At 62.1% G+C, this 27,561-nt stretch overlaps 2 protein-coding genes across 5 annotated transcripts; one reads left to right on the top strand and one right to left on the bottom strand.

Moving 5' to 3' along the window:
- Positions 1–1,338: 1,338 nt before the first annotated feature.
- Positions 1,339–15,535, top strand: LOC112543921 (uncharacterized). Of its 2 annotated transcripts, XM_075915034.1 has the most exons (7): positions 1,339–1,494; positions 2,001–2,351; positions 12,477–12,683; positions 13,336–13,527; positions 13,704–13,919; positions 14,334–14,525; positions 14,995–15,535. In XM_075915034.1, the coding sequence occupies exons 1-7, from the start codon at positions 1,404–1,406 to the stop codon at positions 15,528–15,530; spliced, it is 1,785 nt and encodes a 594-aa protein (XP_075771149.1). In that variant the 5' UTR covers positions 1,339–1,403; the 3' UTR covers positions 15,531–15,535. The 2 variants fall into 2 exon arrangements, with proteins under 2 accessions (XP_075771149.1, XP_075771151.1); XM_075915036.1 differs by lacking the exons at positions 12,477–12,683; positions 13,336–13,527; positions 13,704–13,919; positions 14,334–14,525; positions 14,995–15,535 and adding exons at positions 5,663–6,202; positions 7,043–8,863.
- Positions 15,536–15,598: 63 nt separating this feature from the next.
- Positions 15,599–26,645, bottom strand: FAM83E (family with sequence similarity 83 member E). Of its 3 annotated transcripts, none has more exons than XM_075915037.1 (6): positions 26,412–26,645; positions 24,333–25,436; positions 23,875–24,042; positions 23,004–23,128; positions 19,316–19,844; positions 15,599–18,033 (listed from the first exon to the last, which is right to left on the bottom strand). In XM_075915037.1, exons 2-6 carry the CDS (start codon positions 24,771–24,773, stop codon positions 17,794–17,796), a joined length of 1,503 nt encoding a protein of 500 aa, XP_075771152.1. In that variant the 5' UTR covers positions 24,774–25,436; positions 26,412–26,645; the 3' UTR covers positions 15,599–17,793. The 3 variants fall into 3 exon arrangements, with proteins under 3 accessions (XP_075771152.1, XP_075771154.1, XP_075771153.1); XM_075915039.1 differs by lacking the exon at positions 26,412–26,645 and adding an exon at positions 25,826–26,209; XM_075915038.1 differs by lacking the exon at positions 26,412–26,645 and having other exon boundaries at positions 24,333–26,209.
- Between the last annotated feature and the right edge of the window lie 916 nt (positions 26,646–27,561).

Below are 27,561 nucleotides of genomic sequence, written 5' to 3'. Positions count from 1 at the left end.
CTAGACGGTGCTTGGTCCTGCCGTGAGGGCCAGGGCCGGGGCTCAATGACCTCCTGGGGTCTCTTCTCCCATTCGAGTGTTCTGGGATTCGCCCTGCGGCAGTGGGATATGGGAGCCAAATGGGTTAGCACAAGTGGGCTGGGAGCCAGGAGTCCTGGGTTCTCTCCCTGGGCTCTGGGAGGGGAGTGGGGGCTAGTGGTTAGAGTGTGCGGCCTGAGAGCCAGAAGTCCTGGGTTCTCTCCCTGGGCTCTGGGAGGGGAGTGGGGGCTAGTGGTTAGAGCAGGCGGCCTGAGAGCCAGGAGTCCTGGGTTCTCTCCCTGGGCTCTGGGAGGGGAGTGGGGGCTAGTGGTTAGAGCGGGCGGCCTGAGAGCCAGGAGTCCTGGGTTCTCTCGCTGGCTCTGGGATGGGAGTGGGGACTAATGGTTCAAGCATGTGACCTGAGAGCCAGGACTCCTGGGTTCTTGCTCTGGGAGGGAAGTGGGGACTAGTGGTTAGCGCAGGTGGCCTGAGAGCCAGGACTCCTGGGTTCTATCCCTGGGCTCTGGAAGGGGAGTGGGGGCTAGTGGTTAGCGCAGGTGGCCTGAGAGCCAGGAGTCCTGGGTTCTCTCCCTGGCTCTGGGATGATAGTGGGCACCAGTGGTTAAAGCAGGTGGCCTGAGAGCCAGGACTCCTGGGCTCTGGGAGGGGAGTTAGGGTGGGGGGGAGCAGCCAGGACTCCTAGGTCCTATTATGAAGACTGGGCAGTACTGCCCCCCCCTTTTCCTCGCCGCAGCTGGTTCCATTCCTCCCAGGGCACCTTTGGACCTGGGCACTTGCCAACCCTGGCAGAGCTCAGGGAGGGGCCGCGTGGGTGGGTGTGCCCCCAGCAGTCTGGGCACAAGCGGTGTGGGGAGGGAGGGGAGTGACCGGAGAAGCATGGCAGGGCCTGGACGGGACGGGGGCGGGGGGCTGGCCTACTCCTTTCTCATTGCCCCTGTAAAGACCGTGGTCTGGACAGATCAACCTAGGTGCAGGGACTGGGGGGGGATGGATTTTGGTTTTCCCGAGGATGGGGAATACTCTGGAGGGGATAATCCTGCCCCCTCCCCCCCCCCCCCGAAGGAGCAGAGACTGGCAGGGCCCCTGCGTGGAGGCAGGCTAGCAGAGAACTCCCTGAGAGGCCACATGGCTTGCCCCAAATCACCCCCCAAAACCGTGGTGGAGAATAGAACCCAGGCCACCTGGTTTCCAGCCCTCTCTAACCACTACACCCCGCTCCCCTCCCACAGCTGGGGTGGAACCCAGGCGTCCTGGCTGCCAGCTTCTGCTTTGTGGCTTGGGGCCAGCACCCGAAGGGTTAACAGGAGCCCAGCCCAAGCAGGGAGGGAGGGGTGGGGCTAAGAACCTAGTTTCCAAAGGGCCCCATGGGAGAACTCCCTCCGGTTCAGGTTCAGCTGCTTGTGGCTGCAGCCTACGCTCCCAGGAGGGGCTCTTTCTTGCCTCTGGCTATGACAGGTGAGCTGGTGGGGGTGGGGGAGGCGATCCTGGGTGCCTAGGTTCTGTCCTAGATCTGGGAGGGGAGAGGGGGATAGTGGTTAGAGCAGGGGAGCTGGGAGCCAAGATGGCTGGGTTCTGCCCTGGATCTGGGAGGGGAGAGGGGACTAGTGGTTAGAGCAGGGAAGCTGGAAACTAGGATGCCTGGGATCTGTCCTGGAAGTCGGGGCAAGGGGGGCAGGGAACTAGGATGTCTAGGAAGGGAGTGGAGCCTAGTGGTTGGGAAGGGGCTGCCCCCTCCCAGCAGCCCACTGCCGACAAAAACTTTCGTCCTGATCTGCAGCGCCCTGTGTGCTGGGAATTTTTCTCCCTGTTTGGTACAGGGGCCCATCTACCCTGGTATCCCGGCTGTGTCCCTGCCCACCCTTCTGCTGTTCCGTAGCAGAGTCCCCTTGGTGGCCAGTGGAGGGACCTCCCAGCAGGTGCCCTGGGAGCCCCCCAGCCCCTACAGCTGTTTCTCTTTGCAGGGGAGGGCTTGGAGCTGGGCGCCCAGCTGGCCCTCAAGGGGGCCGTGCTGGAGCTGCTGGTGAGCCACCCGGGGGGCATCCCCCTGCGAAATTTCGGGGGCCTTTTCTACCAGCACCACAGCCGACGCCTGGATCTGGCCCGGCACGGGTACCTCTCGCTGCGCCACCTCCTGGGCGACATGAAGGAGCTGGTGACTCTGGACGAGGAGGGTGAGGAGACAAAGGCTCGGTGCCGGCACCTGGCCTGCAACCCGCTGCTGGAGGCCAAGCGCCCCAAGAGACGCCACCGGCCCCGCCGGAGCCGCAAAGAGGTGCCGCCCGAAGGACAGCCGTCAGAGGCTGCTAACACAGGTGTGGTTGCAGGGTGTAGGGGGCTGCCCCTAGTGTGGGGAGATAGGAGGCTGCTCCCTGGTGGGGATGGGAAATGCATGGACCGCACTGCAGGTGCTGGCTACACTACCAGGCGCAACAGTGATTTGTCAGGACTGATCTGTATCAGGACTCCTTGGGCCTTCCCCTGGCTCTGGGAGCAGAGGGGAGGAGTTTAGTGGTTTTATTCCCGGTTTTGCCATCTACCTCAGGCAAATTCTCTCTCTCGCCCCCTCAAAAATCATAGAACACTAGAACGGGAAGGGATCTCAAGAGGTCAGCAAGTCCCATCTCCTGCCCTCACAGCAGGACCAAGCATCATCCAGACCAGCTCTGGCAGGTGTCTGTCCAACCTGCTCTTAAATATCTCCAGTGGTGAAGAACCCACAACCTCCCTAGGCAACTTATTCTAGTGTTTCACCACCCTGACAGGCAGGAAGTTTCTCCTAATGTCCAACCTCAACTTCCCTTGCTGCAGTTTAAGCCCCTTGCTTCTTGGCCTAGCCTCAGAGGCCAAGAACAATTTTTCTCCCTCCTCCTTGTGACACCCTTTTAGATACTTGAAATCCGCTCTCATGTCTCCTCTCCATCTTCTCTTTTCTAAACTAAGCCAAGCCCAGTTCTTCCAGTCGTCCCTCATGTTTACTTTTCTAGACCTTTAATTGTCTTTGTTGCTCTTCTCTGGACCCTCTCCAATTTCTCCACATCTCTTCTGAAGTGTGTGTGTGTGTGTGTGTGTGTGTGTGTGTGAGAGAGAGAGAGAGAGAGAGAGGCCTTATCAGCTCAAAGCAGAAGGGGAGAAGGACTCCGGGTGCCTTGTTTACAACACTCCTGTTAATGCAACCCAGAATGGGGTGTGTGGGTGTGTCTGCAACAGTGTCACACTGCTGACTCATATTTAGCTGGCTCGTGATCCACTGTGACCCCTAGATCCCTTTCTGCAGAGCTCCTTCCTTGACAGGCATTTCCCAATTTGTGTACACGTGACACAGATTGTTCCGCCCTACACGGGGCACTTTGTTAAATTTCAACCTATTGACCTCAGACCATTTCTCCAGCTTGTCCAGATCCGTTTGAATTAGGACCCCTCCTCCAAAGCACTTGCAACCCCTCCCAGCCTGGTATCATCTGCAAACTTAATGAGCGTCCTCTCTGTGCCACCATCTAAATCGCTGATGAAGATATTGAACAGAACTGGACCCTGCAGAACCCCACTTGTTAGCCCTTGCAGCATAAGAGCATAAGCATGACCAGACAGGGTCAGACCAAAGGTGCATCCAGCCCCGTACCCTGTCTGCCCACAGTGGCCAATGCCAGGTGTCGCAGAGGGAGTGAATCGAACAGGTAACGATCAAGTATCAGAGAGGTAGCCATGTTGGTCTGAATCTGCTTTCGTGGGCAAAGACCCATTTCGTCAGATGCATGCATCTGACAAAGTGGGTCTTTGCCCACGAAAGCTTATGCTCCAACACTTCAGTTAGTCTATAAGGTGCCACAGGACTCCTCGCAGGTCATAATCAAGCGATCTCTCTCCTGCCATCCATCTCCAGCCTTTGACAAACAGCGGCTAGGAACGCCACTCCTTACCCATACTGGCTACTAACCATCTATGGACTTAATCTCCATGAATTTATCTCGTTCTCTTTTAATCCCTGTTATAGGCCTAGCCTTCACAGCCTCCTCAGGCAAGGAGTTCCACAGGTTGACAATGAGCTGCGTGAAGAAGAACTTGCTTTTATTTGTTTTAAACCTGCTGCCCATTAGTTTCATTCGGTGGCCCCTAGTTCTTATATTATGGGAACAAGTAAATCTTTTTTCCTTATTCACTTTCGCCATGACACTCATGATTGTATAGACCTCTATCCTATCCCCCCTTAGGGTGTGGACATTAAAGAGACAGGGACTTTTCAGCGTGGAAAAGAGGAGACTGGGGGTGTGTCTAGACTACATGCCTCCTTCGACGGAGGCATGTAGATTAGCCAGATCGGAAGAGGGAAATGAAGCCGCGATTAAAATAATCGCGGCTTCATTTAAATTTAAATGGCTGCCCCGATCTGCCGATCAGCTGTTTGTCGGCAGATCGGGGCAGTCTGGACGCGATGCGCCGACAAAGAAGCCTTTCTTCATCGGCACAGGTAAACCTGGTTTCACGAGGCTTACCTGTGCCGATGAAGAAAGGCTTCTTTGTCGGCGCATCGCGTCCAGACTGCCCCGATCTGCCGACAAACAGCTGATCGGCAGATCGGGGCAGCCATTTAAATTTAAATGAAGCCGCGATTATTTTAATCGCGGCTTCATTTCCCTCTTCTGATCTGGCTAATCTACATGCCTCCGTCGAAGGAGGCATGTAGTCTAGACACACCCCCAGTCTCCTCTTTTCCATGCTGAAAAGTCCCTGTCTCTTTAATGTCTCCTCATATGGGATCCGTCCCAAACCCCTCATCATTTTAGTTGCCCTTCTCTGAGCCTTTTCTAATGCCAGTATATCTGGCATGACTGGGAACCATTAATAACTACTCTCTGAGAACGGTTATCCAGCCAGTTGCTCACCTACCTTAGAGTAGCCCCATCTCGGTTTCATTTCCCTAGTTTGTTGATAAGAAGGAGGGCGGCTGTATCAAATGCCTTACTAAAGTCTAGGTATACCACGTCCACCGCTTCCCCCTTATCTGCGAGGCTTGTTATCTTATCAAAGAAAGCTCTCAGGCTGGTTTGCCATGATTTGCTCTTTACACATCCATGCCAGTTGTTATTTTATCACCATAAAAAGCTAACTCTCACCTACAGATGGTGACACTTAATCACAGCTCTGGCTTTGATGCCCTTTGGCTGTGGGGGGCAGAGTCTAGCCTTGAGGATGCAGCTGCCTCTGGGGTGGGGCACGTTAGCTGGCTGAAACCAGGCAAACCATGCCTCTGCTGTGGGGCAGGAGAAACCAGGGCCAGGGAGGAACCCTAAATGACCAATGGGCTTTGTGTAAACAGGCCTGGCCCAGAGGCCAGAAACGGGAGGCAGGAAACTCCCCTCCCTGAGGGATCACTGCCTTCGGTGCGGACGCCAAGGAGCAGGTGGGCCTGGTGGGACCTCGAGGCTGGTGGAGAACCAAACGCTCTTCCCCACCCCTGGGCCTTGATTCTTTTCCAGCGTCCCCAGGGATGGGGTTGAAAGATGCAGGCTCGGGTCACTTCGGGGGAGCTCTGTGTGAGTGGAAAATCCGCCCCAGCATGTTTCTCTGGTCAGGTGCCTCGTGGGATGGTGTCTCACCAGGCCTCTCTTCTCGCCTCTCCCTCCAGCTCCCAGGCTGTGGAATTCCTGCCACCACCTGGCCACGGCTGCTCCCCCGAGCCACCCTCCGGCCGCCGTTGTCCCCGAGCACCACGCCAGCACCCCCCTGCCCCGAGCCACCTCTCTGAGCCATTTCCCTAACTTCCCCCTTCCCGGGGCCACCCACGATCAACTGCCCCTGCTGACCCACTCCAGCCAGCCCCTGTGGGGCGCCTACCAGGAGGCTCATCGGAGTAGCCCCGCACTGGCTCCCAGCTGGCTGTCCCCCCCGGCCAGTCCCCCGCTGGGCTCGCCCACGGCCAAGCGGGCCGAGCTGGAACGGAACGTGGCCCAGGTCCTGCAGGGCTACCCCGAGGGCATCTCCCTCTTCCACTTCCGCCAGGCCTATGGGGCCACCTACAGCCACCCCTTCCCCCTGGATGGCACGGCCTCGGTGAAGGAGCAGCTGGCGGCCATGCCGGGGACCGTGAGGGTGGAGGGCTGGGGGGTACAGACGATGCTCTACCCCGCCTGCCCCCAAGAGCTGCCCGGCTCCAGCAAGGAGACTGGTACGTGCTGGGTGATGAGGCGGGGGGCGGGGAGGCGGCAGGGGGGCAGAAGGATCCTCGAGGGGATTGAACCTGGGGAGCAGAGAGTGGGCACCTCTGCAGCTTGGGTCAGGAGGCCGGGGAGGAGTCATCGACTACTTGAGCAGTATTGAGCTAGGCAGGGCCAGGCTGGGTCACTGCTGGGGGCACTAGCGGGTGGGGCAGGGACCAGCAGGGGGCGCTGGGCTGAAGGGGCCGGGGCAGGAGCCAGGGGGTGATGGGTTGCAGGGAGCAGAGTGGAGGCCCGGCAGGGGGGTTCTGGGCTGCAGGGAGCAGGGCGGGGGTCCAGCAGGGGGTTCTGGGCTGCAGGGGTAGAGCAGAGGCCCGGCAGGGGGGTTATGGGCTGCAGGGAGCAGGGCAGGGGCCCAGCAGGGGGCGCTGGGCTGCAAGGAGAGGGGTGGGGGCCCAGCAGGGGGGCTGGGCTGCAGGGAGCTGGGGGGGGGGGGGAGCTGGCAGGGGGGTTCTGGGCTGCAGGGAGCGGAGCAGAGGCCAGGGGGCGCTAGGTTGCAGGGAGCAGGGCAGGAGCTCAGCAGGGGGCACTGAGCTGCAGGGAGCGGGGCGGGGGTCCAGCAGGGGGTACTGGGCTGCAGGGAACTGGGGGGGGGAGCCGACAGAGGGGATCTGGGCTGTAGGGAGCGGGGCGGGGGTCCAGCAGGGGGTTCTGGGCTGCAGGGGTAAAGCAGGGGCCCTGCAGAGGGCGCTGGGCTGCAGGGTGTGGGGCAGGATGGGGCTCAGGATGGGGCACTAAGCTCTAAGGAGCTTTCCACTGACTGAGCGAATTCCCTTCTCTTTTCTCCCTAGCTCCCTCCCCATCTCGGCCAGAGGCAGCCTCCCCTGCTGCCGTCTGTATTTCTCCTTCCATCTCTGCCAGCCCCACAGAGGCCGCCCCAGCTCCAGAAGGCTCCGAGCCACCCCCTGTTCCTCGTCGCCCTCCCCCAGATCCCAGGGGGGCACCGGGGTCCCCAGCTGAGCTCCTTCTCTCCCCCACTGCTTCTGCAGCGGCCCGGCCCCCAGAGACGGGACTGGAGCATCAGGCCGTGGGACACATCCCCGAGGAGACTGTTGTCATGGAGGGCGTTGCCGCGGCGACACCCACAGCTGGAGCTGTGCCATATGAACTGGTAGCAGAGCTCCCCTTGCCGCTGGCTAGGGCGCCGTCTGCGTCCCCGTCCCCTGCGGGGCCCCCCTGCGCCCCCATCCCACCGCTGCGCCTGGGCCACGTGGCTGTTTCAGATACCGGCCTTAACTCTGCCACCAGCCCTCCCAGCCCAGAGCCATCCTTGCCAGACCCTGCATCTGTTCTCCGGCCCCCCCAACCCCTGACAACCGTGGTCTCCCCTGGGCCAGCATGGCCCCCCATGCATGGTGTCTCTGGTGCCGTGCCTTTCCTCAGGGAGAGACCACCCTTTAGACCCACGTCTCTGGCTTTGCCCAGCTTGGCAACTCCCTACAAACAGTGGGAAGCTGGGGGGGCACCAGAGGGAGCAATCAAGCCACAGCCCCCTCTGCTCCCCATTCCCCCTCCCCAAACCTCATTTATGTGGAGTAAGAGGAAGCCGTCCAAGCACAAAGCTGACCTCTGTGTCCTTCTGTGAGCCAGGCTGGGGGAGTTGGCAGTATCTGTGTGAAACTGGGAGGGAGGTGGGGGGGGGGCAATGCAAGGGGCAAGGTAGGTCAGGTTGAATAAGTGGGGGGATTGTAGAAAAGGTGCCTTTCCCGCCCCTTCCCCCCTTCCCCCGGGTCTGAAATGCTTCTCTTACTCGAGGAGAGGAAGCTAGATTCTGCCCCGGCTCCCACGTCTTCAGCTGAGAACAGATGTGGGGCAAGCCCCACAGGGCATGCCAGGAAGGGGGCAAGGGGCCAGGTATCGGTATGGGCTTGGATGGAGTCTTCCGGGGGGGGGGGGGGGGAGCTGGAAGTGCCTGGATTGTCAGAGCCCCCTAGAAGGAAGGCAGCCAGTTCCCACCCAGAGACACAAGCAGATTTGCTAGAGCAAATGGAACAATTTACTCTTTCCTTTAAAGCTGGGATTGATCTGGGATTCGGCCCTCGCGGTGGCTCTAGAACCCGCCCTTTTCTAGTAGGAACTGCGGTGGTAGCCGAGGTAGGAGATCCAGGAATGAATTGTTGAATCTAGAACTCACTTGGTGTAGAAAGGGGCTTTAGGGCCTGCTGTTCCTCTTGGTGAGGGAGCGTGGGAATCTAGAACCAGCCAGATTCTGGTAGGCAGCATCTGGAACAGTCTCAATTTGGTCCGGCCACCATGGGATCTAGAGCCAGTTCTGCAATGATACATCTAGAACCCACTCAATTACGCAGAGGCCTGAGGAATGTAGCACCCGTTTTGGAGGGGAATCTAGAACATGCTCCCTCTGGTTCTGGTCTTGGAAATCTAGAACTCACTCCATTTTCTGGGGATCTAACCCCCAGTCCATTCTGGGGGCACACTCCCACCCAGTGTTATGTGGGGCTGGTTGGAGAGGGGCTGAGCCACATCATGGCTCTGAGGAAAAGGGAAATGTTATTTACATATTTATTTTTTGCACTCCTCGGTAGACTCTGGTCTTGTGTTTTATTTGATGAATCTTCAGCTGTTCTCCTAATAAAACTTGCGGCATGAACGATCCACTCCCTCCTGCAGTATTTTTCTCACCGTGGCGGGGAAAATCCGTGATGTAATGGAGAAATCAACTCTTAAAGGTGCTAGAGCAGAGAGGCCCTTGACTTGCAGAACCTAGAACCGAGCAAGGCAAAGTCACCACTGGAGGCTCTTTCACATAATGCACTTGGGGAGCGGGTGCTGCAGGGAAATGGCCGGGCTGGCTCAGTGCCACGTTCCCCTTGGGCACCTTCTCCAACTAAGGTGAAGCCAGCTGCTTCAGTGACAGGGGACAGCCAAATGGTGGTAGCGGTGGGATCATCCATCAAGCTTACTCTCAGCCTGGCTCCAAAAACCCCCTGTCCCCCCCATATTCCTCAGTCATCTGTATATAATTGTGATGTGTATCAAGCCTGCTGTGTGAGGTATGCGAGAAAAGGTTATCACTGGCTGAAAGCAGCGTTCCCTGTATCCTGAGTGACCGAGAGATTCCAATGCTGCCCATCTGATTAGCAGAGCACCCACAGTTCGGAGAGATGTTTCTACTAGTGGTGCACATTTCTTGGTGCACATAAAAATTTATTCCATGCATGGATGGGGAAAAATCTGCACACAGATGGAAAAGATTAGAGGGGGATGTTGGCTGAAAGTCCCTATTCCATCTAAAGATGCCTGGCTTCCATGCATATGAAGTTATGAAAGCGGGTGGTAGGGTTGATGCTAAGTTGCTGTAGATATTAACTCCCCACAGGCAACATAGCCAACCCCCGGGCAGGCTGTCAAACCATTGTCCAGCAAAGGAGGCACAATTCAAGGACTCACCTGCATAAGGCCAGACCTGCCTGGCCTGGGGGGACTCAGCAATGTTACATTTAAGAACCTTAAGGAGGGTGAAAGGAAGGGGGTGCATGCTGGTGCGGGGAATCGGCCCCTATCCAGCCGGGCTCCAGCCTCACAGGAGACCCCGCAGCCTGCTCCCTATTTGCTGCAGGAGGGGCTGGCGGGGATCCTGGCCCCCGACCCCGCTCCTGTGTGGTGGGGGTAGGAAAGGAGCCTGGTTCCAGCTAGGTAAGTTAACCCAGCCCCTCCCACTCAGACTCCCCCCAACACACCCCAACCCTGACTCCTGCACCCCCCATGTCTCCAGACCTCTGCTCTGCCTCCTGCACCCCCGCACTCCAACCCCCTGCTCCGAGCCCCTCAAACATCCCAACTTTGCCTCCCGCACCCCCCATGTCTCCAGACCTCTGCCCCCCCCAAAAGCATTTCAACACCACTGCTGCTTTGGGTTTGAAACAGGACACAGACTCCTCCTCTGCCCCCTCCAAAATCAAAAGTAGCATTTCGGCTTGGGGTTGGGCTGTTGTGTGTGTGTGTGTGTGTGTGTTACGCGGCGCATGAGAGACAGAGACTTTCCTCTGCCCAGTGTTCAGTTTGACACCTTCCCTATTGTGTTGGAGTCACTGTTCCACACGAGTGTAGTATTTCCTAGTGGTTAGAGCATGAGCTCTCTCTCTCTCTCTCTCTCTCTCTCTCTAGCATTGGCCTGCTGGTAGACCCTGAGCAAGTTGCTCCCCAGTCGTCATCGTCCCCCCACTGCCTCCCGTGCCTCAGTTTCCCCATCTGGAAAAGCGCAGAATTAAAGCTAGGGGTTGCGGTCACCTTCTCCGTCCCACTCAGAATATTGTGAATACCTCCCCTCCCACCCCCAAAGGCTTCATTCACACCAGGTTATGGGTGCCTCATACCTTGCAGAACATGTCTCCCTAAACTCTGTGCCGGGGGCACTGGAAATTAAAGTCCATGCACCTCCTGTTACTTTCTCATTTCCCTTCCAGAAATGCCCCCAGCTGGCCCAGGACCCACAGAGCCTCAACGGGGCGCGAGATCTGTCCTTCCCCCCTCCTCCCTATATTTGGATTGTTCTGTGCCTCCCTGCTCTGCCCACTACACCTCCTTTCCAAGCTCCCTCTCCCCACCCCCCGCCAGCCTCTGAGCCCAGACTGTACGACTGGCCTGGGTACTCCTGGGGCAAGGCGTCCTTTACGGTCTTAACTCTGCCCACAGCACCCAGAAAACAGCCCTCCTTTACCCTCGCACCACTAGGACTGTGGGCTCCTGCGACATCCCCCAGGCTCCTACATCTGTCACCCCTCCCCCCCATAGCTGCTTCTCTGGGAGCACAGAGTCCCCAGTGCCCCTTGATACCCTCATATTCCCCCTCAGTTCCCCCCCACATTCCCCTCAAAGGACCCCTGTCAAGGAGGCTAACACTCTTCTCATTGCCCCCCCCACGCCCTCTCTGACCCCCAAGTGTCCCCACTGAGAGACCCTTCCCGCACACAAGAGGCCTGTAAACCCCCCACTGAGGGATCCCCCCTGCAAAATGCCCCTCCACATCTTAAATGTATCCTCCCCTCCCCATAAGTGCCCCCTCCCCCACTCAAGGCCTAGAAAACAGGGCAGGCCTAGATCTCCCAGAGGGCAACAGGGGATTGGCTCTGAACTCCAGCCAATGGCAAGACCCCAGTCCCCAGGTCCCAGGGTCAGTGACCAGAGGGTGTCCTCTGATTGGCTCCCTCAGGTCCCGCCCCATAAGGGACTAAGGTATAAAGGGAACCAGAGAGCGGCCTGGTTCCTTTCCAGTTTTGGTAGCAGTTTGGGGTCTTCTGTGGTGGGGCTCTTCCCAAAGGAAGGCAGGCCTCCTGGGTTGTACCCTGGCTTTGGGGGGTAACTTGGGGGGCTGGGAGCCAGGAGTCCTGGGTTGTACCGTGGCTTTGGGGGGTAACTTGGGGGGCTGGGAGCCAGGAGTCCTGGGTTGTACCCTGGCTTTGGGGAAGTAACTTGGGGGGCTGGGAGCCAGGAGTCCTGGGTTGTACCCTGGCTTTGGGGAAGTAACTTGGGGGGCTGGGAGCCAGGAGTCCTGGGTTGTACCCTGGCTTTGGGGAAGTAACTTGGGGGGCTGGGAGCCAGGAGGCCTGGGTTGTACCCTGGCTTTGGGGAAGTAACTTGGGGGGCTGGGAGCCAGGAGGCCTGGGTTGTACCCTGGCTTTGGGGGGGGGTAACTTGGGGGGCTGGGAGCCAGGAGTCCTGGGTTGTACCCTGGCTTTGGGGGGTTACTTGGGGGGCTGGGAGCCAGGAGTCCTGGGTTGTACCCTGGCTTTGGGGGGTTACTTGGGGGCTGGGAGCCAGGAGTCCTGGGTTGTACCATGGCTTTGGGGGGTTACTTGGGGGGCTGGGAGCCAGGACTCCTGGGTTGTACCCTGGCTTTGGGGGGGTAACTTGGGGGGCTGGGAGCCAGGACTCCTGGGTTGTACCCTGGCTTTGGGGGGGTAACTTGGGGGGCTGGGAGCCAGGACTCCTGGGTTGTACCCTGGCTTTGGGGGGGTAACTTGGGGGGCTGGGAGCCAGGACTCCTGGGTTGTACCCTGGCTTTGGGGGGGTAACTTTGGGGGCTGGGAGCCAGGACTCCTGGGTTCTCCCCCTGCTCTGGGAGGGGCATGGGGTCTGGTGGTTAGAGTTGGGTTGGGCCTGGGAGCCAGGATGCCTGGGTTGTACCCTGGCTTTGGGGGGGTAACTTGGGGGACTGGGAGCCAGGATGCCTGGGTTCTGGCTCATGAGGTCCTTCCCTCCCAGGTGAGCTGCGCCCAGGCTGGCCCAGGCCCCCGCGGTGCACCATGGAGCCCTGGCTGGAGGTGGTGGTGGTGGCCGCCGATTCCCCAGGGCTGGACTCTGACAGCGACATGCCAGACAAGGAAGGGGGAGCCCCTGCTAGAAAGAGACCTCGCCTCTCCCCGCCCCCGACAGACACCCCCATGGAGTGGGAGTCCTTGGAGCCAGCTGGTAGGGCTGCTGGGGGGGGGGGGGGAACCACCCTTCTGGGCTGCTGCTATGGGGGGAGGCAAAGAGGGGGGTTGGGATGGAGAAGCAAAGAGGGGGTGGAGGGTTTTTGTGGGGCTGGGGGGGGAGCATTGGGATGGGGGGGAGGCTGCTGTCTGATCTCTGTCCCTTCCAGGTGTAGCAAACTGTCCATCTGTCTTGTGCCCCCCTCCCCCCCGCCCAGGCCACCAGCCACTGGGGCGCGGCACAGGGAGAGGCTGTGTGGTGGGTGTCGGGGAGGGGGCAGTGCCAGCAGGACTCCTGGGTTCTCTCCCCAGCTCTGGGAGGGAAGTGGGGTGCAGTGGTTAGAGCAGAGTGGGGCTGGGAGCCAGGACTCCTGGGTTCTCTCCCTGGAGCTGGGAGGGAAGTGGGGTCTGGTGGGTTAGAGTTGGGGGGAGGGTGATAAGGGAGACCTTTTTCCTTCCAAGGAGCATTGGAGAGTCTGCCTGCTAGGCAGGCTGCTGGGTGGGGGTGGCACCAGCTTCTCAGCCTTGATCTGTTCCCCAGGGTGGGGGGAGAGGTCTTGAACCCGGCCCTGGGGCTGCTTTCTCTCTCACCCGTGCCCGTGGTTTTCACTTGGATTTAGATTCTCTCCCCTCCCCCTGCCCCATTGCAGAATTGGCAGCTGGATCCGCACCGGCTCTGGGGGGCCCCCGCAGGCGGGCCCCCCCCGACACTCAGTCGCAGCCTGGCCCATGCTCGGACCCTGGGCCTTCTGCCTCCTGTGGCCCCGGAAGAGAGAACCCGACGCGCCAGCGGCCAAAGAAACGTGCTCGCTCCAAGAGACGGAAATCCATGGGGAACCCAGGTGGTTAAAATGGAGAGATGGGGGTCAGGGTTCCTGGTTCTGTTCCTGGCTCTGGGAAGGGAGTGGGGTCTAGTGGTTAGAGCAGGGAGACACTGCGAGCCAGGACTCCTGGGTTCTCTCCATGGCTGTGGGAGGGGTGTGACGTCCCACCCAACCTGTCTGTCTGTCCGTCCCAGGCTTGGCAGCCATCGGCCCCCTGGTGCGGGGCATCCTGTCGGCGTTCGCCTCCGGCTTGAGGCTGGCGAAGCTGCTGGAGATCCTGAGGAGCCAGCATGGGGTGGACGTGGAGGTGCTGAGCAGACTGGACGTGCTGGGGCTGCTGGCCCAGGTGCCCGGGCTGCAGGTCTGCACCCCGGAGAGAGGCCCCCACTGCCGTATCCAGCTGGAGAGAGGTAGGGAGGAGCGGGGGCTCCCAACCTCCCCTTCCCCGGGAATTGCCCCCTCCGGCTTCCCTGACGGACGCTGGCAACCCCATCGCTACCGTCCCTGCAGCCGCGGCCCCATCCCTGCCCTCGGCTCGGAGTCTGCCCAGAGCCTGAGGCCGGGAGAGCGACTCCACATCTCGCCGTCCCGGAGCGGCTCCTGCGCAGCAGCTCTGCCCCCTTGGGGGCTCGGGCTCCCGGCTCGCTCAGGCCGGCGTCTGTCGCGGGCTGGTGGCGGCCGGAGCGGCGAGAGACTACGCCTTTTTCCTGCCAGGGGTGCAGGGAGGGGGAAGGGATCTCGGACCCGCACCGCTGCTGCTTTCTATCGGGTCGGCGCCAGCAAGTTCCCGGGCTGCGGCTTCCTTCCCTTTCCTCCCTTTCTAGCGTTGGCCAATGAATCTGCACCCGCCCCAGAGGGCCCCCCTGGTCTGGCCCTCGGCAGCAGCCAGGCACAGCCAGCCCCACGCTCAGCTCCCGCGTCCTCTGCCTCCTGCGGCCCCGGAAGAGGGGACCCGGCCCGCCAGCAGCCGAAGAGGCCTGCTCGTTCGAAGAAAGCGAAATCCAAAGGGAACAGAGGTGGTTAAAGCAGAGAGATGGGAGCCAGGATGACTGGGTCCAATCCCAGGGAGTGAGGTCTAGTGGTTACAGCAGGGAGGGGCTGGGAGCCACGATGCCTGGGTTCTCTCCCTGGCTCTGGGAGGAGAGTGGGGTCTAGTGGTTAGAGCAGGGAGGGGACGGGGGCAGTGCTCCCTGTCAGCCGGGCTCCTGTACAGCGGCTGGAGAGATTCCAATGCCGCCCAGCTGATGAGCAGAGCACCCGCAAGTAGGTGTTTTGTTTCTACTGGTGGTGCACATCCACACAGGCCTTGGCACGCACATTTATTCCACACATGGATGGAAAAGATTAGAGAGAACATTGGCTGGGAGTTCTCGCCCCAGCTCTGGGAGGGGAGTGGGGCCTAGTGGGTAGAGCAGGGCTTCTGGGATCCTAGCTGGCTCCAAGCTCCCATGTGTCCCGCTTCTGAGCGCTTGTGTCTGTCCCCAGATGCGGCCGTCAGCCTCGCCCCCTTGCTGTGGGAACTCCTGCGCCCCTTCCCGCTGGGCCTGGGGCTGCCCAAGCTGCTGGAGGCCGTGTGGCGGGATCACCAACTGGACCTGCTGGCGCTGAGCCAGGAGGCAGGGTACGGGGACGTGCCGGGGCTGCTGGGGCAGGTGCCGGGGATCCGGCTACACCGGTCGAAGCACAGCAGGTGCACTGTGCACCTCGATGCAGGGGGACTGGGGGGTGTAGAGGGCTGCCCCTCTCCCTCCTCCACCAAGTCAGGGTGGGGGGTTGGTCCCCTCCCACCGGCTGTTTGCCTGGCTCCCAGCTCAGGCTCCCGGCAGGCCTCAGCTACGCCTGTCCCGTGTGTCCAAGCAGTTCGTTACGGCCTGTCCGAGGCGATCCCACCGGGCGATCACCTGGTTCCATCCGGCCTCGGACTTGGCAAATCCGGCGTCCCCTTTCCCCAGAGGCTGGGAGCGAAGCCGGCTGGGTTTTCATCAAAACAGTTTTCCCTCCCGCCTGTCCCCCAAATATAAACCTTTAGGGACACCCACACAGCCGCCTTCGACGTTGCTTTGAGGACAGGAAGGGAAAATGCCTTGGTGCTCTAGGAAAAGAATCTTTGCATTCTTTTTTTTAGCCAAAATTCATTGTGTGCTGGAGGCTCTTCTTCCACTGAGGGGCCCAACGAGGAACTCAGCTGCTGCATGGGGGGTTCTTTTTTTTTCCTCCCCACGTTTTTGACCTTGAAAGGAAATTCTAAGCACAACAGAGGCTGGTCCATTGAGAGAGTTGGTTCTGATTTAAAAAAAATCCAAACTGGGAACAGGAGGGCTGATAATTGTGGGGTAACTTAAAACAATGTGCGCAGAGAAAATAGTGACAAATGTTCCCGAGCAGGTGAAACGTCAACCCCCTGCAGTGTCCTGTAATTTGGAACACCTGCTTCCTCTGCCTCTAGTGGGTTCAAACCCCATCAGGGCTAGAGGGGTATGTCCAGGGATGATGAAAGGGGGGGTCTGGGCTCTCCAATGCCTCTAATTAGGGGTGAAATAGGGGGGCTCACAAACAGCCCCTCAATTCTCTCCACACCCCTCCACTGTATCTCAGGGTCCAAGCCTTGACCGTGACCCCCATGGCCCTGAAACTGAGTCTTCTGCCAGCTGAACCAGCTCTGTGGGCAGCAGTAGTAGGTTGTTACCCTGTAGAAAATAGGTGTGTGGGCTTGGATCTCCTGCTGCTCTGCTTGCGGGGCCAGGGCTGCTTGGCAGAGTGGGGGGGTTGGATTTGCCCTGGCCAGCGAGCTGGGGCCGAGGAGCTATCCTGCTTGCTTGGCTTTGCCCGAGCAGGAGGGAAGCCTGCCTGTTTGGCAGTGGGGGAAGGTGGATCCACATCTGGGCCTGGAGCTGCCCGCTCCCCTCTCAGCAGCAGGATGTTTGCTCCCCAAAGCCAACTGAGGTTTAACTCCCCCCCCCCCCCCACCTGTTCCCTTTCCACCCCACTTTGTCTGGACTGGGGAACAGGTCAGTTTCATGTTCCCCTTGATCAGTTTTGTTGCTCCACCGGGGTGGGGGGGGGTGGCTAAGTGGTACCACTGCGAGGGTTCTCCTTGCACCTGCAATTGCCAGATTGCCCCGAGCTGCAGTTTGTCTGGGGTGAGGTCTTTCCCTTCTGCCCCCCCCCCCCCCCCCCCGGAGCAGTGGGGCTGGGAGCAAAGACCCCACCTCTCAAACAGCCCCTCCAGCAGTTGGCTCAGTCTCCCCGCAGCAGAGTCCCATTTTAACCCTTTTCCTCCCAGAGGCCAGCATGTGCCTCAAGATCCCAGGCTGGTGGGGAGCTGGGCCCCGGATAGGCCACCTGCTTGGGGTCCTGAGCCGGCTGGGGGTGAAGAGAGAGAGGAAGCACACACCCCTCTCGCAACCACCAGAGCAATTTTTCCAAATGTGCGTAACAACTGGTCCCCAGCAGCGTGCAGCCCCTCCCTGCTAACCACTAGGCCCCACTCCCTGCCGCTGGGGAGGACCCAGGAGTCCTGGGTCCCATCCCCCCCTCAATCCACTAGACCCCACTCCCCTGAGAACCCAAGAGTCCTGGCTCTCAGCTCTAACCACTAGACCCAACTCCCTTCTGAGAGCTGGGGTGAGAACCCCAGAGTCCTGGATCCCAACTTCTCCCTCCCCTGCTCTAACCACTAGACCCATTGCCACCCTAGTAGGTTGGGCCCTGCATTCTCCAGCCTTGCAGTGCTGCTCCCCAAGGGTGGGGCTGGGGTGTCTGCTCACTGTAACCCCCATCACTGGCTAGAGGGGCTGGGGGCTTCCCCCAGCTTCTGGGCTCTGTGCCAGTACTGCTGCCGCAGCGCCCCCTGCTGGAGCAGGAGAAATCTGCCCTCTCTGGTCTGCCCAGTTTAACCAGCTCCAGTGCTTGCTCAGGCCTAGGCCCCCGCTCCCCCAAATCGTCCCCCATCGCCACCTGTCCCGTATTCCGCTGGCTGCAGTGCTCCAAGCCGGGGGGCGGGCCCACCAGTTCATCCCAGTCCCACCAGTAGCGGAGCTTCCCAGGCTGGGTTGAGTCCAATGACCAGCACTGGGGGTCGAGGCGATGGCTGGGCATTCCCAGGGCAGTCCAGGTTTGCCCCACCAGCCGGCACCGGTCCCTGCCGGGGCAGCCTCTTCAGACGCGGGCCCATGTTTCTCCCCATAACCCCAATGGGACTCCTCCGGGCTCACCGGCTCGGGGAAGCCTGGGGCGATGGAGGGAGGGTCTCTCTCCCCCCTCTCCTGGCGGGCTGAGACCAGGTCAGTAGCGGCGCTGCCTGCTGTAGCCGTGGGGGGCCCCCCAGATCCGGGTGTTGGCTGTGGCCCCATAGTAGAACTGCCCCTGCAGCCGGCCCAGGGCCCCGTAGCTGGGCAGCGGGGGCCTGTAGGTAGGTGTCAGGAACAGGGGGGCCGGGCGGGGTTCCTCGCTGGCGGGGGGCACGCCCCTGCGTCGCATCAGTGCCCGGGCAGGCGTGTCCTGCGTCACCCACTTGTGCTTGCCCTGGGGTGGAATTGGGGGGCAGCCCCCCAAGGGGGAGTTAGTCATCCAGAAGCCCCCCCGTACCCCACCCAGCACCCTCTGCCCCCAACAGCCCCCTTTGTGCCCCCCCACCCCTCTTCCCTGCAGTGCCCCCCCCCAGGACACCCCTAGCCATCTCCACGCCCCTGCCCCTCATCTCCCCCACCACCAGGGCCTATCTCCCCATCAGTGTCCCCCAGTACTGCCCAGCCTGCAACATCTCTCCAGTCCCACTGGGTCTGCCTGCTCCCTCCCCATCCCTGAAATTCCCCCCACATCTCCCCAGGGGGTCACTCCCACAGCTCCCTGGCTCTGCTCCAGCATTTTTGTCACCCCCCCCAAAAAAATCTCCCCTCTCAGTGCTGGGGGATCCCTCCCTCGGCCCAGCACACGGGAAGGGGGGGCAGGATACGGCAGTGCCCCATTCCCCGCCCCCGCCGCGGCATGTCCTTGGACGGGGGTGGCGAGCCAAGGAGAAGAGCTGGCGAAAGGGGGCAGGGGGAGATACTAGAGCTGCAGAGCAGCACTGGGCCCCCTGTGCCCCACAGCTGGCCCAGGCGGAGCACAGGCCCTGTGGGGCACAGCTGGGAGTGGTGCCTCCGTCAATATTGACCCAGGGTGAGGATCTGTTGAGCCAAGGCGGGGCCCAGCCCGGAGGCAGGGAGGGCCCCACGCCACCCCCAGCCCTGCCAGGGACACTTGTGGGGCCCAGTCGGCAGCCCTGCCCCCCTAGGTCTGCCCTCACCTGGGGACCCAGATCCCCAGCCCCCTTCACCCCCCAGCCCTCTCCTCACCCTGGAACACACAGTCCTCCCCAGCCCCCAGCCTTCCCCCCAGGGACCCCAATATCCTGAGCCCTGCCCCCAGAAAATAGGGTCCCGCAAGAAACACAGGGTCCCCAATCCCCTGCCTCCAAGATACCGAAGGGACCCCTATTTCCTGTCCTGCTGGATATAAATGGCCCCCCAAAATCCTCCAATCCCCAGCCCTGCCCCCTAAGCTATTCAGTGACCCCTCAAATCTCATCCCCACAGATACAGAACCCCCCAACTCTAAAATCCCCAGTCCAGGATACAGAAGGGACCCAGCTGTAACCCTGGATACACAGGGACCCCCAAAACTCCAGCCCTGCCCCCCAAGATGACAGTGAATCCCCCCAAATCCTTAGCCCCCAGGATGCAGAAGGGCCCCCCAAACCTCCTGTCCTACCCCACAGGATACCCGTGCCACCCCGCCGGTCCCCAGCCCGCCACCGCCTGCTCACCTTGGCCTCGTCGCCCGGGTCGGGGCTGTCGGCGCTGGAGCCGGAGAGCTGGGAAAGGCGGCTCAGGTCCCAGAGGGACTTGCTGGGTCTCTGCCCCACGGTGCCTGCCAGCCGGCCTGGCCGCCCAGCCCACTCCACCTCGCTCAGGGTGCTGTGGCCCTCGGGGCCCAGGCGCCGGGGCGGGGCGGGCGGCTCCTCGTCTGCCGTGGCCCGAGTGGCCCGCACCAGCTCCCACTCCCCGGCCTGGCTCTTGGCCACGGGCTGGGGGGCCACGGAGCGGCGCTCGGCCACCCGGTGGACGCTCTTGGAGAGCTGCAGCCCAGCCAGCTCGCTGCGGTAGGGGGCCGGCTGGCCGTTGGGGCGGCCGTCCCGGGGTGGGGCCGGGGGGCTGGGCAGGGGGTCCCGGGTGGGTGCCAGCGGGCGGGAGGCAGCGTAGAGGGTCCGGAACTCGCGGTCGAAGGCCCCAGCCACCTCGCCGGTCAGCAGCATCACCAGCTGGCGGCTCAGTCGGGCGTCGCTCCATGTGAAGCTGGGAGGATGGGAAGAGTGGGGGGCAGGGTGAGTGGGGTAGGGGAGGGATCGCAGGGTGCCCAAGGGGCAGAGGGGAGTGGGATAGCGAGGTGCAGGGGTCATGGGGACAAGCAGGGTGCAGGGGGTGGGAGGAAGGAGGAGTGGGGGTAGTGGGGTACAGCAGTTGTGGGGAGGAGTGAGTGGAGGGACAGCAGGGTGCAGAAAGGGAGGGGAGGGGTGAATGGGGAGCAGGAAGTGGGGGAGGGGGAGGGGATAGCAGGGTGCAGAAGCAAAGGAGGGGCGAGTGGGGTGCAGGAGGTAGAGAGAGGTGAGCAGGGATAGCAGAGTTCAGATGGGGGAGGGATGGGTGTTTGGGGGGCAGGAGTTGCGGGGAGGGGCGAGTGGAGTGCAGGTTGTGAAGGAGGGGATAGCGGGGTGCAGATGGGGGAGGGGCAGGAGTTGTGGGGTGCAGGGAGATGGGGAGAAACGAGAAAACAAACATTCTGCAAAAACAAAACTGGGAAATTCCCCAAGGGGACTCGAACCCTGGGAAATAGGGGCCCCCCACTCACCCTCTGAGCAATAGGGGCAGGAAGGGGACAGCGAGGTCGCACCTTGATGCATCCGACTCGGTGCTGAGATGCGCCCACCTCTGGGGTGGGGCGCGGGGGCTGGGTTTACGGGGCTCCCTCTGCCCCGTGCTGGGAGGTGACACCTCTGGGCCAGGCACAGCCCCAAGGCTGGGGTGTCCGGTGTCCTACGGCAGGGAGGTGGGTGGCCCCGGGCCCTCTGGGGTTGGAAGGATTCCTGCTCTGCCAACGCCAAGATTCTCCTCCCCCCAAAGAGCCGCGGGTGAGACGGGGGGGGGAGCAGAACAAAGGAACCCCCCTCGGGGGGGGAGAATATTGCTTCGGGCGCCTGGGTTCCCATTGACACTTTGCCATCCCCCCTCCCCGGTTCATTCCACCACAGCCCCACTGGCACCTCACCCAGATCCCCACGGCACCCAGCTCCCCCCCAACGCCGCCAGTCCCGGGCACCCCAGGATCCCCGACGCCCCCCGGTCGGCGCAGAGAGAGCCAGGCCAGCCAGCGCCCTGTACCAGAGCTTTATTCCCGCAGTGCCCACCCCCCCCGGCTCTCACAGCGCCCCCCGCAGGACGGCCGCCCCCAGCGCCAGCAGCAGGCCCAGGCTGGGGCCCCGCGGGCGGGCGCCGGCCCGGTTGCACAAGCTGCCTTTGCAGCACTGCGTGACCAGGCTGTAGGTCACCCCCATGTGGGTGACGGGGTGCTCCTTGCCGCAGTTGATGGCCCGGGCGCAGCCCTTGGTCTGGATGATGGAGACGCCCAGGGCGGCGCCGCGCCCCACGAAGCAGTCCTCGTCCTGGGCGCAGCTCATGCGGGTGCTGGGGCAGTGCCGGGAGGACGTCACCTCGCAGAAGAAGCATTCCTTGGGGCTGGCGCCGGGTAGCGCCAACAGCAGGGCCAGTGCCAGCAGGGGCAGCATGGGGGCAGCCGGAGGGGATGCGCAGACGGGCCGGAAGAAGCCGAGTCTGGATCCGGGGACGGCACAACCGGGCCCCGGCCCTTCTCCTCTGAACCAGGGTCTGGCTCTGGAGCTCCCGGCTCAGGTGCCTTCAGAACCAGGGGCTGGATCTCCTGGCTCAGGTGCCTTCAGAACCAGGGGCTGGATCTCCTGGCTCAGGTGCCTTCAGAACCAGGGGCTGGATCTCCTGGCTCGGGTGCCTTCAGAATCAGGGTCTGGCTCTGGATCTCCCGGCTCGGGCGCCTTCAGAATCAGGGTCTGGATCTCCTGGCTCAGGTGCCTTCAGAATCAGGGTCTGGCTCTGGATCTCCCAGCTCGGGCGCCTTCAGAATCAGGGTCTGGATCTCCTGGCTCAGGTGCCTTCAGGATCAGGGTCTGGCTCTGGATCTCCCAGCTCGGGCGCCTTCAGAATCAGGGTCTGGATCTCCTGGCTCAGGTGCCTTCAGAATCAGGGTCTGGCTCTGGATCTCCCGGCTCGGGCGCCTTCAGAACCAGGGTCTGGATCTCCTGGCTCAGGTGCCTTCAGAATCAGGGTCTGGCTCTGGATCTCCCAGCTCGGGCGCCTTCAGAACCAAGGTCTGGATCTCCTGGCTCAGGCACCTTCAGAACCAGGGTCTAGATCCGATCTCTTCGGGGATGTCACAACCAGGTCCCAGCCTTCAGAACCAGAGCCTGGGTCTGGATCTCCTGGCTTGGTGCCTTCAGAACCAGGGTCTGGATCCGGATCACTCCAGGGATGTCAACCAGGTCCCAGTCCTCCTGCTCCAGCAATTTCCAAACCAGGGTCTGGATCTGGGTCTCCTGACTCGGGCGCCTTCAGAACCAGGGTCAGGGTCCAGATCGCTCTGAGGACGTCACAACCAGGTTCTGACCCTCCTGGCTCCAGCACCTTTGGAACCAGGGGACCAGCAGGATCCAAATTGCTCGGCTCCAGTCACTCCAGAGCCAGGTGGGAGCCGGAAGCCCAGCCCCCTCCGAACATGGCTGCCTCTCACCAAGTCGCTCTGGGCTCCCGGCCACTGCCGAGCTCAGTGTGGCCCCGAGCCCCCTGCCCAGACTAAGTAACCCAGCAGCGATGACCTCACAATAAGGCTGCAAGATTCTCATTGGCCTGCTCCAGCCAGAGCCTGGTGATGTCACAGGGCGTGATGCCGTCACTGTGATGTCACAGTGAGTGATGTCACCACCAAGGTTGGAGCACAAAGGGGAGGAATATCAACCCCCCGACACACCAACACCCGCTGCTGCCCCACACCTTGGCCCCCCACCAATCAATCCTTGCGCCCCAACACCGCTTAAACCTGGTGCTATGTCACATGTGTGAACCGAGTTCAGTACGTTCTCAGCCTCACTGCCCAGCCCCACACACACCCCATTGATTCCCACTTGCAGAGATCAAGGCCTGGTGCTGAGATGTGGCCCCTCTGGGGTGGGATGGGGCTGCCTCCATGCCCCGCATGGAAATGGGACAAAGTGGGAGATGCTGAAGGAAACCCCCCTGGTGCGGCAGGGCTGGGATGAAGCAGGGAGTGGGGCGGGGGCCCAGCAGGGGGCGCTGGGCTGAAGGGAGCGGGGTGGGGGGCCCAGCAGGGGGTGCTCTGCCCTCCCACTCATCCCCGATGCCCTCCCTCACCTGTAGCTCCCCGTTATCACCGTGTCCCCGTCAATCAGCAGGAATTTCTCCTTCAGGGCCCCGGTGACCTGTTTGCGCTGTCGGCTCCAGAAAGTGCAGCCTGCAATGACCCGGACCCGCAGGTTCTGGGGGGGGAGGGGAGATGCACAAAATCAGGCGCTGGGGCTAACGCAACACTGAGGGGGATCCTCATCTCCAGGGCAGATAACCCAAGCCTGAGGGTAGCTGGACGCCCCCCACATCTCCATATCACTGCCCCAGCACGCACGCCCTGCTTTTCTCTCTTTGCAGGCCCTTCCCCACCAGGGGGCGCTCTCCTCTGGCAGGCAGGGCTGGTCCCAATACCCCAGTGGGGCGCAAGGGGGAGCCGTGCTGCAGGGAACGGGGGACGCAGCAGGGGGCGCTCTCCTCTGGCAGGCAGGGCTGGTCCCAATACCCCAGTGGGGCACAAGGGGGAGCCGTGCTGCAGGGAATGGGGGACGCAGCAGGGGGCGCTCCCCTCTGGCAGGCAGGGCTGGTCCCAATACCCCAGTGGGGCACAAGGGGGAGCCGTGCTGCAGGGAACGGGGGACACAGCAGGGGGCGCTCTCCTCTGGCAGGCAGGGCTGGTCCCAACACCCCAGTGGGGCGCAAGGGGGCACCGTGCTTCAGGGAACGGGGGACGCAGCAGGGGGCGCTCTCCTCTGGCAGGCAGGGCTGGTCCCAACACCCCAGTGGGGCGCAAGGGGGCACCGTGCTTCAGGGAACGGGGGACGCAGCAGGGGGCGCTCTCCTCTGGCAGGCAGGGTTGGTCCCAATACCCTAGTGGGGCGCAAGGGGGAGCCGTGCTGCAGAGGGCTGGGGGGCTGGGCACCCCCAAGCCAGCCCCTACCTCCATGGAGTGCACGTTGAGGCAGACGGCCTCTGCCATGCTGAGGAAGGCGGCCAGGTGCTGCTCCCCCAGGATCAGGTACACGGGGACCCCGCGCCTCATGCCCGCCTCGTGCAAGTCCAGCAGGATATCGGGGTCCGTGAAAACGTCCATCACTATGGCAACCACCTGGGAAAACACCCCACAGAGAGCTGCAGACACCCTGGCCAGGGGCCCCAGCTCCCAGCCACCCCAGGGCAGCGCCTGGCCAGCAGGAAGTAGGGCCCAGGGCCTCTCCTCACCAGGGCACTGGCCCCCATCCACCTCCAGGGTGCATGTATGGAACGAGTTTGTCAGATCTCAGCCCAGTGCCTCAGTACCGGCTCCAAGCACTAAACCTCCCCAGAATCATTCCTCGGGGACTCCCACCGCTCCCCTGTCAGAGCCAGGCTAGAACCCAGGCCCCCGGGCCTCTGTACCTTGGCAGCCTGCTGGATTTTCCTGCGCACCAGCTCCTTGACCTTGGGGGCTCCGTCCCCCGGCGGATGCGTGAAGACCTCGGCTCGCGTGAAGCCCTTCCAGTTGCCGCCCAGGGGCCAGCCCAGCTCCAGCTCGGGGGTGGGTTCGTCCGAGCACCCGGGCCAGTAGCTGAGGCTCAGCTCGTCGGCGTCCCCGTCCCGCTCCCCCGCCGGCTCTGGGATGTCCTGGGCCCCCTGGGCCAGGCCCCGGAGCTCCTCGTCGGACAGGAAGGGGCGCAGCCCGTCCTGCGCCAGGCGCTTGGCGTAGGCCGCCTGCCCTCCGGCCAGCAGGGCCTCCACAGCCAGCCGCTGTCCCTCCGAGTAGAAGAATTCGGGGCTGGATTCGGTCACCGGGGTCCCTGGCGGGACGTCCTCCAGGCAGCCCAGCTGCGAGGCCGCCATGGGCCCCCCGTGGCAAGTGGGGCTGGGCTGGGGGGCCACCCCCCACAGATACACAGGGACACCTCCCCCACACAGCCCCACTCGCTGCCCACCTCCCTGTCCCCTTGCTCCCTCTCTTTTCTCGGCTCACCCGGTGCTGCTCAGACACAGAGTCACCGGGGATCAGGCCCCGGCGGGCCAGCTGCTGCCCAAACAGAGACCTCACAACCTACCCATCCATGGCGCCTTCTCCCTATTCAGCTCCCCACAAGCCCCCCCACTCAGCAACCTGCACCCCCATTGGCCTGGTGCTAGGAGGTAGCAACATCTCTAGGGAAACTCCCTCACACCAGGGTCCGGGGGTGTCTCTGTCCCAGGGCACGTCCCCAGCTGGAGCAGCGTCCTTCTCGCTCCCAGGGGCAGAAGGAAGGCTGGCTTAGGAGGATGGAGGCACAGCCTCAGATGGGAAAGACCCAGGCCCCAGGCCCTGCTGCTCTGTGGCCTTGAGTGAGCTGGTTGGTCTCCCTGTGCCTCAGTTTCCCCACCTCCGCCACAGAGGCAAAGCGCCCAGACGCCCTGGCGAGGTGTATCTAAACCAGACGAGCCTTGGCCATGCTGACCAGCCGGGAACCGGGCTCCTGTCCTGGGAGGGGGAGCCGTGGGGGGCTTTCCTGGTCGAGGGCCCTGGAAGTAGAGAGAGAAGGCCTCAGGGCAAGATCCCATCTCGGGGGGAGTGAAATGCGCTCCCCACCCTGTTCCAGGGAGCCGCAGCGGAAGCTGTGATAAGATGAGGTTGCAAAGGTGAGCTGGCACTTCCCAGCCTCCGCGTCTGGGAATGAGAGGGCTCTGTGCCGCACAGGGCAGGCGGTGCAGTGGTTAGAGTGGGGGGGGCTGGCAGCCAGGACGCCTGGGTTCTTTCTCTGGCGTAGGAGGGAAGTGGAGTCTAGTGGTTAGAGGGGAGGGGCTGATCACCTGAGTTCTGTCACAGACCACAAACTCTCACCCTTCCCTCCCGCCCGGAACAAGCCGATCACTGGGGCATCGTTTCCTGCAAATAAACAAACCAGCCTTACCAGGAATTTATCTGGTAAATCAAGGAACCAGGTAAAGTTGCAGGAAGGAGTCACAATGCTCCGGTCACCAGACCCCACCGCCAGGGAGAGAACCCAGGTGTCCTGGCTCTAACTACTAGACCCCACTGCTCTTCTACAGCCAGAGAGAGAACCCAGAAGTCCTGGCTCCCAGCTCCTCCCTTGCTCTAACCACTAGACCCCACTGCCCTCCCAGAACCAGAGAGAGAAAACTCAGGAGTCCTAGCTCTAACCACTAGACCCCACTGCCCTCCCAGAGCCAGAGAGAGAAAACTCAGGAGTCCTAGCTCTAACCACTAGACCCCACTGCTCTCCCACAGCCAGGGAGAGGATCCAGAAGTCCTGGCTTCTAGCCCTCCTCTCCCCCACTCTAACCACCCTCCCCCCTGCTCTAACCACTAGACCCCACTGCCTTCCCACAGCCAGAGAGAGAACCCAAGACTCCTGGCTCCCAGCCCCCACACCCTTGGTCTAACCACTAGACCACACTGCCCTCTCAGAGCCAGGAGAGCACCCAGGCATCCTGGCTCCTAGCCCCTCTGCACTACCCACTGCAGCCCACACCTACCTGGCCCAGGGATCCGGGTTCATATCCTCCCTCCCTCGCGCAGTCCTGCCCGTTAATGATTCCCCAGGCTCCACAGCCCCCGCCCGGGCCCGCCCCGCAGGCAGACCTTGGAGCTGGGCACAGGCGGGCCTAGGAAGCAGCCTGGGGCAGAGCTGCCAATTAAAGGGGAAGGAGGCAGGGCGGGGCCCTCACAGTGCCCACGGAGTCAACAGAGCCGGTGCCCGGGCGGCGGGTGACAAATGGGCCCCGGGGGCTTCGCTTTGGGGTGGCACCAAATAACCACCCCTCAAGCTGCCAGGGCTGTGCAAAGGAGGCCAGGAAAGAATAAAAGGGGAACCCTGGCTCCCAGCCCCCCCGCTATAACCACTAGACCCCGCTCCCCTCTCAGAGCCAGGGAGAGAACCCAGGCTCACAGTGTCCCCCCCCCCCCCCGCCCCGTGCTATAACCACTAGACCCCACTCCCCTCTCAGAACCAGGGAGAGAACCCAGGCGTCCAAGTTCCCAGCCCCCCTGCTCTAACCACTAAGCCCCACTGCCCTCTCAGAGCTGGGGGGGGGTGGAGAGCCTAGTCCCAGGACAAGGTGGCCTGGCCACATCCCCTATCTATGGGGTGGGGAGGGGGGGCAGAACATAGGATCTGGGATCTGCTCAGTGGTTCCCCCCAGTCTGGGGGCTCCGTCCCCCCTTCCTGTTGGGGCAGAGCCCTGGGCACCGAGTGGGTGGCAGCATCCCGGATCTGGGGGAGGAGGGGAGGGTTGGGGGCCCTGGCAGCCAGATGGTTGTCACCAGAAATCCCCCCTGTGGAGTTAACAGGAACCAGCCAGACCGGTTGGGCTGCCATGGGATCCTGTTGCCCTGAATCTGCCCCCGCACGGCCTGGCCCCTGCCCCCTCAGCTCACCCACAGGACCCCCCCCAACAGTCTCCCCAGCCCCTGAACCTGCTCCCCAAACTCAGCCTGATTCCCCCGCTGCCTCCCTGAAACCTCCCTCAACACCCCCCGGCCCCCCCAAACCTCACAGCGGGCGTGTTGGCTGAGCCCGGGTGCACTCGTGCCGGGGGAGGGGGCTGAAGCAGGCTTTGGGGCAGGGGGGAGCCGCCAGGGGCCAGCCCCATGGCAAGGTGGCATATGGGGGGAAGTTGGGGGGAG

This window comes from Pelodiscus sinensis, unplaced genomic scaffold (genome assembly GCF_049634645.1).
Source record: "Pelodiscus sinensis isolate JC-2024 unplaced genomic scaffold, ASM4963464v1 ctg34, whole genome shotgun sequence".
Taxonomy (NCBI): Eukaryota; Metazoa; Chordata; order Testudines; family Trionychidae; genus Pelodiscus; species Pelodiscus sinensis.
This window is presented reverse-complemented; position numbering and strand designations above follow the sequence as displayed.